Here is a 12,500-nt window from a genome sequence, read left to right as displayed (position 1 = left end):
AACAGGTAGATAATTATATATAATGTGTGTATATAGCGTAATAACACCACAAACAATATTGTTGAAGGACAAATATTAGTGCGTCTGGCCTTGAGGGCGGCCGTCGATCAGCTGACTGTGTGAGTAGCTACGTCTTTGTGGCCTTTACTCACCATACAAGCTTAGATGCACAGTTATGGTGAACAAAACATGTAAATACGTATATATAACGTCTGTGTATAGTGAATAAATACAGGAAGAGTATTGTGGGAGGTGAATGAGGGCGAGTGAGGTGGTGTTGAGGGAGGGAGTGGCAGTGAGTGGCTCGCTGGTGTTTGGCGGTCACTCCTCGTTGCTTTTTGACTCGCAAGACCAACTTAGTAGTTCGTTATGGTGTACAAAACATGCAGATACTTATATATAACCTGTGTATATAGTGTAACAACAGCAAAACTATTTGTTTATTGTTTTATGAACATAATAATTGAATCACTAATATGCACACCATAATTTTGAGTACAGCGATGGTTCACACATTTTATAATATAAATATACCACAATTCACTGTATGGAATAATATTACTGCAAAAAAACTAAGAAAAAATCAATCAGAGACATTGAAATAATTGGGTAATAATATATTTGTGGCAACTGCCGTCTGACAGCTCGGGCGGAGTAGACCTCGTCTGGCGAAGGCTCTGCCAACGCCCCTTTTTTGCCACACTTCCCTACCCTATTGCGGCTAAAATATGCCACCTACGATTTTTTTGTTATTTTTTCCGTGATCAGGGAACAAAAATGAACACTTCTATAAGACGAAAGAATTTTTTGGATTTTTTTTTTGTTGCGCCTGTGGGTGTAAATTCCATTTGGGCCCCTAGCGGTTTGAGGGTTAAACTAAGAAACTTATAAGTAGGTAAATACTTGCAAAATTTATACAAATGATAACAGTTACATAGCATGAAAAAATAAAAGATGAGAGAAAAATTGTAGGTATATTAAAGCACATAGGTAGCTCAGAATGAATGCAATGACAAAATGACAGCTTGACTGGTAGTTTAACAAAACTTAGCAGACACAATACAGCATATGGCTAGCACATAAAAGAAGACAGCAATGAACACAATGATAGGTTTTGTCTTTTCTCTCATGGCTGTTTCAGGACCGTGATCTGATGCCGAATACTGGCGTCTCGTATTGTGTGGCGTTGGCGGAGCCGCTGCAGCTTGCTTTCATTATTGGTGTTACTTCTGCACCGTTTCGCAAGCTGTCACGGGTGTTGTTTCACCTCCGGCCTGCTCATGCGCCGCCTGAACAGTCCAGGTCTTTGGACTGAGTGCCCTCTGATTTGTCTTCTCCTAGGTTTGTTGTGGCTCCTTCGGTTCAGGATTGTTTTTCTACACCTCTTTTCTTGTTGGCAGTAGTCTCTGGGGGTCGGGTTGGGGAGCTTCATGCTCTCCTCCAGTGCAGGGGATTCTGCTCTTTTGGTCAAGGTGATAGGTTTGTTAGTTTGCAGCCGTCTCCTTTTCTGGCGAAGAATGAGACTGCTGCTTTCCGAAGGGGTCCATGGGTTGTTGATGCTTGGTTGGTCAGGCAGTGGTGCATCATGTATTGTGTTCGTTTGTAGCTCTCCACCGTTATTTGCGCACCACAGCCTCCGTGACCGGGGACACGCTTTGGGTTGATCAGGTTTCTCTTCTTCTCTGTTCTCGGGTTCAAGTCTCTCGAGTCATTCGCAGAGTTAGTAGTGTGTCTAGCCAGCCTGCGGTCTATCCCCATGCCCATGATGTTTGTAAGTTTGCTGCTTTGGCTGCCGTCTTTGGTAACATGTCCTGGGCTGACTTTCGGGAATGGGGTTTTGGTGGTCGAACAGGGTCCTGGCTGCATTCTACCTTGTTAATGTTCCTTGGTCTAGTCGGGCCTAGTTGGGCCTGTGTCGTTTTGGGTCGGCGGTTGCAGCCTGTTGTCTCAACTTAGAGTTGAGGAGTGAGCACCGACCGCTTCCCGGTAAGTCCCTCTAGGTTTTGTTATTGGTGATGTAGCTCCAGGGAGCCAAAGGGGCTACCCCCCAGAAAACCAGCGTTGAATGTAATGAAATGCCATTTTCTGGGTGAGACCCAGAAGGTCTTCCGGGTAGTTAGTTTGACGAGGTTTTGCCTGTTTTTCTTTGGGGGAAGCTCTTTTTGCTCTTTTGAGCACATAGGTCACAATTTTCAACCAGGCAGTAGTCTGTTTTGATTTGCCTACCTTTCTGGGTGCCTTCGCTGGTCTATGGCAAGATGACATACTTTGCACGTAAAGTGTTCATGGGCCAATGCTCCTTGTGCATTTCTGAAGGGGCCAGACTCTGGCTCTTGGTCCCTGGTAGGCTACAAAACTCTGCGACTGATGACATTCAAGTAGTACGGCACTTGATCAGAGGGGTAGCTTCAGGGAGCCTCCAGGGCTTGCCCAGAAACTGGCATTTCATTACATTCACTGCTGGTTTTTCCATTCTTGGGGAAATTCTTTTGGCAGTTTTGAGACTGCAGTCTCATGCAGAAGCTTGTAGTTTATACTATACAGTAGTTTGGGTTTGCCTACCTTTCCGGGGGGCTTTCCTGGTGGTGGCAAATATTAAACTTTAAATGTAAAGTTTTCATAGGCATTGCTCCGTGCTCCTCTTTTGAGGGGGCCAGGTTCTGGCTTGTGGCCCCCGGAAGGCCAATAGAACTCTGCGACTGATGGCACCTGATAGTATGGCACTATAATCAGTGAATGATGGCTTCAGGGAGCCAACGCCCCCTCCCCCCCAGAATAGATAAATGCCACTGCCCCGTGCACCTCTGAGATGATCAGGTTCTGGCTCGGGGTCTTCAGTTGACCAGTGAACTCCGCAACTGATGGTAACTTCTTGATATTACACACATTGGAAATGTTAGCTACAGGGAGCCACAAAGGACTGCTTCCAGGAAAGGAGAGGAACACCAAGTACTCTTGATACTTGAATGATCTCGCCACTTCAGGTAGAGAGATCTCGTCACTTGGGTAGAGCCAAAGGTTGGACCTTTGGACTTATCACGACATAGGTTATTTCTTGGATTCTAGGCCTAATAATAATGATTCTTCAGTCTAGTGTTTAATAAGAGAGGATTTGCATGCAGTGGTAGTTTTTTTGTGCCTTCACTCCCCCACCTTGCTTTTTTTAAACCAATTAAAAATCAGCCATTCATAGGTAACCCCTATTTAAGCTTTATTATAATTTGTCTTGTTGTTTTAAGTTTGTTTCGACAAAACAAAAAAGTAACATCTAAGCTCTTTGAACCGAGTCTAGCTAATCATGTACTGGTTTATCACAGTGTTTAATGTTCGAATAGAACTAAGTTAACAAGGAAGTACATATATAATAAGATTTCAATTGGTTGTAGTTAATGGAGGAATGATATATATTTAGCTTGGCTTGCCATTGCTGTGATTTTTATTTCTGTGTACAGTACTGGTATCATAGTGGTATGTAGAAAAAAATTTGTTTTCTTAAGGGGCCGGGAAATTAAATTTTGCACCTTGCTCAAACGCTTTCAGATTTTTTGTACATAATCTACTAGGCAAATGCTCCATCTTTGTCTAAATAATCACCAACGTAACTTGAAAATCAAGAAAATGAAAAATAATTATAAAATGAAAATTTCAGATTTTCAAATGAAAATAAAAAACAATAAATATCACAAATTGTTCACTTGGTGTTATGCTTTCAGAAGAGCATATGATCTTCATTTTTATTTGTTATTATTATTATAGGATTCAGTATAGTTTACTGTAAAAAAAAATTGTCAATGTGGCATTTTAAATATGCGCCAAATTTTGACAAAAAAATTAATACCTCTCAACATTAAGGTTTATGAAAAAACAATCAAATAAGATTGTAGAACAGACAGCTGTGCACACCATATGTAAAAATGGTGAGAATCGGTCAGAAACTGGATTTGTTCTGGGGGGAGCCCCTACGGCTCCCCGGAGCTATCCATGGCTGATATGGATACCCTAACTATTTTGCATCAGTCGATGTGGGTGGAGTTCTAGGCCTACCGGGGACCACGAGCCAGAACCTGGCCCCCTCAGAGAGGCACGGGGAGCAATGGCCCATAGAAATGCACATGTGATTTGGAGCATTCTATACTGTATCTGCCATCGACCGGGACAGGCACCCAGAAAGGTAAGCGCCACAAAACAAACCCCTATTCTGGTTAAACAACAAAAATCGACAAACGAGTGGACAGAACTCCCCCAGGAAAACAAACACAAACTAACAAGCATGACGTCACGCGAGCCGCGCCGCATGTCTGCGCAGCTCCCCCCTCCCCGGGAGGGGGAAGGGGGAGCCCCAGACCCCCGTGCCGGCGATCCCTGCCCCAGTTCCTCGGCTGATGGGATCATGCACGGTCGTGTGGCTCCAGCTCCAGTCTTGTCTCAGTGCTGTGACTTGTTTGCAGTGCTGCTCTTACGGTGGTCGTGTGAGCTGGGAGTAGTATTCTCAGGTACTCGGTAAGTACTGCCCTGTAAGTACCGCCCTTTTGGCTTGGGGTTGCCTTCCACAAGTCACCTTGGGTCTACCTCTGTTGGCTTTTCGCTGCTTGGCGTTTGGCCACCCCGAGGGTTTGGGGGTTTCACTCCCTTGTTTACCTTGGGGTAAGTGGTAGTTATCGCACTGGTGGGGCGCAGGGTACTGCGTAGCTAGTTTTCACCTATGACAGCAGCCGGCTCTGTTCCCTCTGGGTACGTTGTCCACTTGTGTGTTTTTTTCTTTTATTTTTGTTTTTGCCTGGTAGGGGGGTCTTCCTTGTGTTCCCCCCCCCCCCCTTATATTAGGTTCGTTTGTGTGGTGGCATCCCCCTACTTTGCCCTCGCGAGTGGACACGTCCCGTGGGTTCAGCTTTAGCAGTTTGCTTGGTAGTTTGGGGCGCCGGTTAGCAGTACCCTGCCTGGGATAACCCTTAGCAGACCCAGTCTAGGGGCCCTGGGAAACCCCCCGGGGACTCTCGGGTCCGATAGTGGAGACCCTTGCATCCCCTCTCGCTTTGTGCGAGTTGAGGGTTGCTCTGTCCCTTTGTCTCAGGGTGACTCTCCTTGTTTTTGCCTCCGTCATGCTGCCTGTTGGGTCGGTGACACATTCGACCCTTGAGTCCTGCGAGCTTTGTTGCTTGTTCGTGACTCCATTCACCCAGTCTGCCTGTATTCCCGTGGGTGCAGGCAGCTCGTGCGTTGCAGGGTAGGATGTTGCAACGCGCTCTGGTTTGTCGCTTCCCCGGACGCCCCAATGCTGCCCCGCTTGTGTAGGGACCCAGACTAGGGTGGTTTTGGTCGCTTCGGCGTTGGTTCCTTCCACGCCCCCCTTGTTTTTCCCCCTCCTGCTTCCGGCCCCTATGCATCTGCAGGCTTCGGGGTCGGGGCGGGGTTAGAGGTTCTGAGACTTGGGCAGTTTCGGGGGTTGCCCCTTCCGGGGTAGCTGCGGAGGCATTTGAGTCTGTTCCTCCGGCCGATGCTCCGGGGTTTTGACCAGTGGGCCCCCTTCTCTTTCGGCTCTCTCGGCTGCCCCGGCTTTTTCTTGTGAGGCCGGGGCTTTGGAGGTCGACTCAGCCCCGGGGCCTGGTGCAGAGGCTCCTGGGGTTGGGGAGGAGTGGCCTTGGGGGCCTTGGGCTCCATTGCGCCCTGCCTGGATTTCCGTCCTTCTGAGCGGGGCTTACTGTTACGAGGAGTGGGGTTTTCTTTCCCCCCTCTGCGTACGATTTGGGCTTGGGTTCTGCTCCTCCCCGGGTTTGGTTCCGTGTCCCTATGGTTTCTTCGGTTCCGTCTTCGGGAGGTTTTCGGCTAACCGCATCTCTTCACCTGCGGTGCGGTTGGCCTTTGCGGCTTCCTCCTGCGTGTCCCGGAGTTTGCCTCAATACTGGTTCCTTCTGTTCTAGACAGGTTGGGCTCCTTGTAGCAGTTTGGGCTCCTTGTAGCAGTTTGGGCTCCTTGTAGCCGTTTGGGCTCCTTGTCGCCGTTTGGGCTCCTTTGTGGCCGTTTGGGCTCCTTTGTGGCCGTTTGGGCTCCTTTGTGGCCGTTTGGGCTCCTTTGTGACCGTTTGGGCTCCTTGTAGCCGGTTGGGCTACTTCTCGCCTTGTTGGGCTACTTCTCGCCTTGTTGGGCTACTTCTCGCCTTGTTGGGCTACTTCTCGCTTTATTGGGCTACTTCTCGCTTTATTGGGCTACTTTGCGCCTGGTTGGGCTACTTTCTTTCGCGTCCTGCGCATGTGCCGTGGGAGTTTGTTTTGGTTCCAGGCGGTGTGCACACGTGTTCTGCTCCAATTCTCTCGGGGGGCTTCGCCTCTCGTTCTTTTCTTATTCCCATCCGTGCCCCGTTGCTTTAGGGGTGTTCTGGGGTGCCGCTGTGTGGAATTCATGAGGTTTTTCCCTGCGTTCTAGGGTGGGGAGCCTCCTTCGCTGCTCCCCTCCTCTCCAGCATGGGCGCACTGGCCGCCTCCAGCGGATACGGACTCGAACGCTTGCGTCATGGCCCTTCAGGGCCTATGTTCTGCAGGCGAGTTGGTGCGGTTTTGGCGTCTCCTCCGTCCTGACGCTGTTTTTGTTTTTGGGAGTAGGAATGGGTGTACATACGTACTTGAGAACGTGGACCGTATCACCCGAGGTCCCTACTGCAGGGCTATTAGCCCATACTGGGCAGCTCTTGTTCTCTCCACCTGATTCCTTCCTCGTTTCACGGGTGTCTGCAGGTGGCCTCTTGTCCCTTCAGAGGCAGTTCCTGCCTGTACTCCTCCTGCCCCTCTCCTATGCTTGTCTAACCTTGCTTGAGTTCGGGGCCCCGCCTCCACCTTGTTCCGCGGTGCAACGGTGGGGGTGCCTGTTTGGTAGTAAGTTTTCCTGTAATTACCTAAGTGTAATTACCTAAGTGTAGTTACAGGATGAGAGCTACGCTCGTGGTGTCCCGTCTTCCCAGCACTCTTTGTCATATAACGCTTTGAAACTACTGACGGTCTTGGCCTCCACCACCTTCTCACTTAACTTGTTCCAACCGTCTACCACTCTATTTGCGAAGGTGAATTTTCTTATATTTCTTCGGCATCTGTGTTTAGCTAGTTTAAATCTATGACCTCTTGTTCTTGAAGTGCCAGGTCTCAGGAAATCTTCCCTGTCGATTTTATCAATTCCCGTTACTATCTTGTATGTAGTGATCATATCGCCTCTTTTTCTTCTGTCTTCTAGTTTTGGCATGTTTAATGCTTCCAACCTCTCCTCGTAGCTCTTGCCCTTCAGTTCTGGGAGCCACTTCGTAGCATGTCTTTGCACCTTTTCCAGTTTGTTGATGTGCTTCTTAAGATATGGGCACCACACAACAACAACAACTGTGTCGGAGGTTTTGTGTTCGCCTCCTTGTGTTTGCAGGTTGGGTTCTGGCTCTTTGTTTCCGCCTCTCCCCTGTCGTTTGCCTGTCGGGCGGATTCTGTGCTTCTTGGGCACTCTCATCTCTGCTCTTGGGGCTGTGTATGGGGTCAGCCCATGTTGGGCTGCCTAATGTGTTCCTTTGATTGCCTGTTACACTGCACACGTTTCTTCTACCGTCCCTGTGGCTCAGTTGGGTGCTCGGTTTCCGCCTATGTCCTCTTGTGTGCCACTCGTGTACGATTTATCTATCTTCTGTCGCTTCCTCGGGGAGTGTGGTGACGTTTTGCTGCGGTTTTGGTACTGCAGCTGCGTGTCGGGGTTGGTTGTGGAGTTATGTTCGGCCCTCCGTTATCCCTCTGGGGCTCTCCTTCCTTGCCAGTCTTGCCGTGGAGGGCCTGGTTTTTCCATGTTCCTTGGTTTCACTGTCTTGTCCTCGCCTCATTGTGCTGGCTGGGGATGAGCTTGGGGTCTTCATCTCGCCCCTCGCCTATCCTCCGGTTTCGGTTCAAGTTCCGGAGCCTAGTGGGCTCCCTTCCTTCGTGTTTTTCATGGCTGCCCCGGGGTTTTCTTGACGCTGGGGCTTTGAGGGGACAGCTCGGCCCCGGGGCCTGCAGGGTGGGTTCCCGGGGTTGGGGTAGGGCTAACGTGAGGGGCCTCAGGCCCCGTTGGTCCCCGCCAGGGTGTTTCTAACCCTCTGGGGGGGACTTGCAGTTTTGTGGTGTGGGATTTTCCGTTCCCCCTCTCCGCACGTGCTTTGTGGGCATCGGCCCCTCCCTGGGCTTGGTTTCCTTGTCCGTTGTACCTGTTGTTTCCGTCCTGTCGGTGGGTGCTTTTCTACGATCTTCGCCCCCTTTTCCGTTACGGGCCTTCTTCCGTCATGTCCCCCTCTTCTTGGGGTTTCTGCATGACTTTTGGTCTCGGGTGCGACGGGGTTTTGGGGCCTTCGTCCTTTGTGTTTGCTTCTTTTTGTTCTCGAAGGTTCGGGACTGTTTTGCTCCTTCCCGTTTTCTGGTGCGTCTGTCGTCCTTCGGTTGAGCTTCCCTCCGGTCCTTTCTAGGGCTTGTGGGTCCTCTTTCCAGCAGCTTCTGGGTGTTGGCCTTTTTGTTCTTTTGTGAATATCTCTTCTCTTCACACTCTCTCGGCGCTCCTAGTTTTCCTGGGAGCGATTTTGCTCCTCCTAATGAGTCTTTTCGCTCCTGCCCTTCTGCGTGATGTTGGTGCGGGGCGGCTCCTTATGCAAGTTCCTTCCCTGTCAGCTACACTTGTGGAGGTGGTCTTGCACACTTGTGACATTTTCGTTTTGGTCCTGCATTTTCTTTTCCCTCCTGGGGCTGTCATAGGATTGGCTTGCGGAGGATGTAAAGGCGCTTGGGGCCGTTCCAGGGTCTGGCACCTTGGTGTCTGCTGCTAGCTTTCGGTATCGATATTCCTTCTGCGCCGTTTCGCAGGTTGTATCGTGCGTTGTTACACCTCCGGCCTGCTTATGCACTATCTGTGTCGTCCTGGTCTTTGGACAGGGTGCTCTCCTGTTTTTCTTCTCCTTGGTGGTTGTGGCTCCTTGGGGTCAGGTTTGCTTTGCCTCGGTTTTCTTTTTGTGTTGGCATTCGCCTCTAGGGGCCGTGTGGCAGAGCTTCTTGCTCTTCTCAGGCGCAGTGGTTTTTGGCTCCTATTGTCGTGATCATAGGTTTTCTTCATCTGCGGCCGTTCTCCCTTTTTTCTGGCGAATGCTATACCTTGGTTTGTTGTCTCGACTTCGTGTTGTGGAGGTATTCTCCGACCGCCTCCCGGGTATGTCCCCTTGTTTTTTAGGTAGTCTTTGGTGAGGTAGCTCCGGGGAGCCGTAGGGGCTCCCCCCAGAAAACCAGCGTTGAATGTAATGAAACGCCATTTTCTGGGTGAGTCCCAGAGGCTCCCCGGCACCCTCCCGCCCTCTGGTCGGCGGGTTTTTCACGGTTTTGATATCCAGCCTCAGAACTGGGGCAGGGATCGCCAGCGCGGGGGTCTGGGGCTCCCCCTTTCCCCTCCCGGGGAGGGGGGAGCTGCGCAGACATGCGGCGCAGCTCACGTGACGTCATGCTTGTTAGTTCGTTTTCCTGGGGGAGTTCTGTCCACTCGTTTGTCGATTATTGTTGTTTAACCAGAATAATGGTTTGTTTTGTGGCGCTTACCTTTCTGGGTGCCTGTCCCGGTCGATGGCAGATACAGTATAGAATGCTCGAAATCACATGTGCATTTCTCTGGGCCATTGCTCCCCGTGCCTCTCTGAGGGGGCCAGGTTCTGTCTCGTGGTCCCCGGTAGGCCTAGAACTCCACCCACATCGATTGATGCAAAATAGTTAGGGTATCCACATCAGCCATGGATAGCTCCAGGGAGCCTCCGGGACTCACCCAGAAAATGGCGTTTCATTACATTCAACGCTGGTTTTTTATGCCTACTCAAAGTTGAAACTCTAGTTTGAGATAATTGAAGTTAATGTTATTATCAATGAATGAAGTAGTTCTAATTCATTAATTTACTTGTATGTTTTAATGAGCATTGTTTGGCAATTCTTACTTGAATATGTGAATGTTGTGGGTTAATGTGCTAAAATGACATCAAGAAGAAAAAAAAACTAAAAAAACAAAATATAGGGATAATTATAATGATTTTGGGAATATACATGTATACTTTATATAAGTGATAAAGCCTTAATCTGGTTCCTAATCATCAAAACAACCTAAAGAGACAAAGAAAATTAAGTTTGGAATCTGTGAAAAAATCACCCTATAAGAATTCAAAGTTCTGCCAGTTGTAGCTGATTTATTTGTTGACCAATTACATTCCATCTTCACATAGTTAGGGACAGGTATGCACTTTCCGGGATATAAAGATTAGAACAAAATCAGATAATAAACAAAGGAAGAAAAAAAATCATCCCCCCCCCAAAAAGTATGGAAATTGGTGAAAGTAACAGATATTAGCATTGGGCAATGTATTTATATGATATATAACAAAATAGTGCATAATAACATGCTCATTATTGTTGGTGTTATTATGTATTACTCAGCAATGCTATAAAGGCACCAGCTGTATATCCACTTTGTGGACACTTCTTACTACTATTCTTCTTTGTGTGTTGGACAGGTGCTTGCATCTCTTTATTACTGCATTATCTCTAAATTCGAGTTAATAGGAGCTGTTCTCCTTATCAACAAAATGTTCTTTTTTAAAAAAAATTGTCTAGAATCCATTTCTGAAAATACTGGGATGAATCTTTCACGACGCTGAAGCCAATAAGTTGGAGATTTGTTTAATATGCATTAGTAATTTTCACATAATTCAAATATTTTGTCGATTCCTGGCCCCTTAATAAAGTGAAGAATCCATTGTTAGTTTATAGTACACTGTCATGGATTTTATCAGTTGTAGAGCATGAAGATGCAATGTTGATCAGTTTGATGTTTTGATGTCAGGTCCGTGAGGGCAAGCTGTTGGAGGAGCTATCATCTCAGGCCACTAACATTGGCTCTAAGGTAAGTTGAAAGATTTCACACACTCTTTTCTGTATATTACATATATGTGTAGTTAAAGTACCTGTGTAGTTAAAGAATGAGCGCTATGCTCGTTGTGTCCCCGTCTTCCCGGTACCAATACTCGGTCTTATAACACTTTGAATCTACTGAAGGTTTTGGTCTCCTCCACCTTCTCACTTGTTCCAACTGTTTACCTCTGTTTGCAAAAGAACACTTTCTAATATTTTTTTGCTACCTTTGTTTCCTTAGCTTGAATCTGTGTCCTCCTGTTCTTGAAGTTGCTGGTTTCAGGAATTCCTCTTTTGTCAATTTGGTAGATTCCTGTTGTTATTTTGTAAGTGGTGAGCGTATCACCTCTTTTTCTTCTATCTTAAATTTTGACATATTTATTGCCTCGAGCCTTTCCTTGTAACTCATTTTTCAGTTCTGGAAGCCATTTTGTAGCATGCCTTTGCACCTTTTCTAGTTTCTTAATGTGCTTCTTGAGATATGGGCACCATACAACTGCTGCATATTCCAATTTTTATCTCACAAAAGTCATGAACAGTTTCTTTTTAGTTTTTCACCATCCATGTAATTAAAAGCAAATCAGAAGTTGGAAGGAGACACATGAACTCCTCTCACAATGTTCTTTGTGTGTTCCTCTGGTGACAGTTTACTATCCAAAATCACCCCTAGATCTCGTTCTTTATTAGAGTTCTTCATTCCTTTCCACACAATTTGTAAGTTGCGTGTAGTCTATTTTCTCTGATTGCACATTTCATAACGTGGCATTTATTCACATTGAATTCCATATGCCACGTGTCGCTCCAAGCACTTATTTTATCTATATCAATTTGAAGGGAATGACAATCGTCTATGTCTCCTATCTTCCCCAGCATGTTAGTATCATCTGCAATATAATTCTGTATTCCTTCTGGTAGATTGTTTATGTAGACGATTAACATTACTGGTGCAAAAATTGAACCCCTGTGGTACTCCGCTAGTAACACTCCTCCACTCGGATACATTGCCTTTGATTACTGCCCTCGTCTGTCAACTAGAAAATGTTTATCGATGTCAGAAGTCCCCTGTCACTCCTCCAGCATGTTTGTGTCCAAACAACCTCTTGTGTGGGACTCTGTCAAGCCTTTTTAGGTCCAGATAGACAATCAACCCAACCATCTCTTTCCTGTAGAATCTCTATGGCTCTTATCATAAAAACTAAGTAGATTTTTTACACTGGATCTTTGTTCAAAAACTATTCTATCTGTCTGTTATTATGTCATTACTTTCCAGGTGTTCATCCCATTTGGTTTTAACAATTTTTTCTAGTGTTTTGACTACCACGCTTGTTAATGATACAGATCTATAATACTGTATAGAGGGTCTTCTCGGCTACCATATTTATAGATTATAACTGTTGGCCTTTTTCCATACAGTATATTTGCTAAGATTCCTGTGCACAAGGATGTTTGAAATATTAATTGGAGTGGAATGTTCAGCTTATTTGCACATACTCGTAGCATCCAAGGTGAAACTCCATTCGGTCCAATTCCTTTATTTCTTCCTAGCCCCTTGAGTAATTTTTGCACTTCGTCTTGAGATAT

At 46.9% G+C, this 12,500-nt stretch overlaps 1 protein-coding gene across 5 annotated transcripts in view; it reads left to right on the top strand.

Annotated features, from left to right (window-relative positions):
- The window catches only part of LOC123765134 (ADP-ribosylation factor GTPase-activating protein 1), a 136,448-nt gene that overhangs the window by 66,309 nt on the left and 57,639 nt on the right, over positions 1 to 12,500 (top strand). For 4 of the 5 annotated variants that reach the window (XM_069333205.1, XM_069333202.1, XM_069333206.1 and 1 more), the window contains one exon: positions 10,852 to 10,911. The exons of the other annotated variant lie outside the window; for it this stretch is intronic. In XM_069333205.1, coding sequence (XP_069189306.1) covers positions 10,852 to 10,911 — 60 coding nt within the window. The remainder of the gene's footprint in view (positions 1 to 10,851; positions 10,912 to 12,500) is intronic. 5 annotated transcript variants of the gene reach the window in all.

The sequence above is a fragment of the Procambarus clarkii genome, chromosome 29, assembly GCF_040958095.1.
Source record: "Procambarus clarkii isolate CNS0578487 chromosome 29, FALCON_Pclarkii_2.0, whole genome shotgun sequence".
Lineage (NCBI taxonomy): Eukaryota > Metazoa > Arthropoda > Malacostraca > Decapoda > Cambaridae > Procambarus > Procambarus clarkii.
This window is presented reverse-complemented; position numbering and strand designations above follow the sequence as displayed.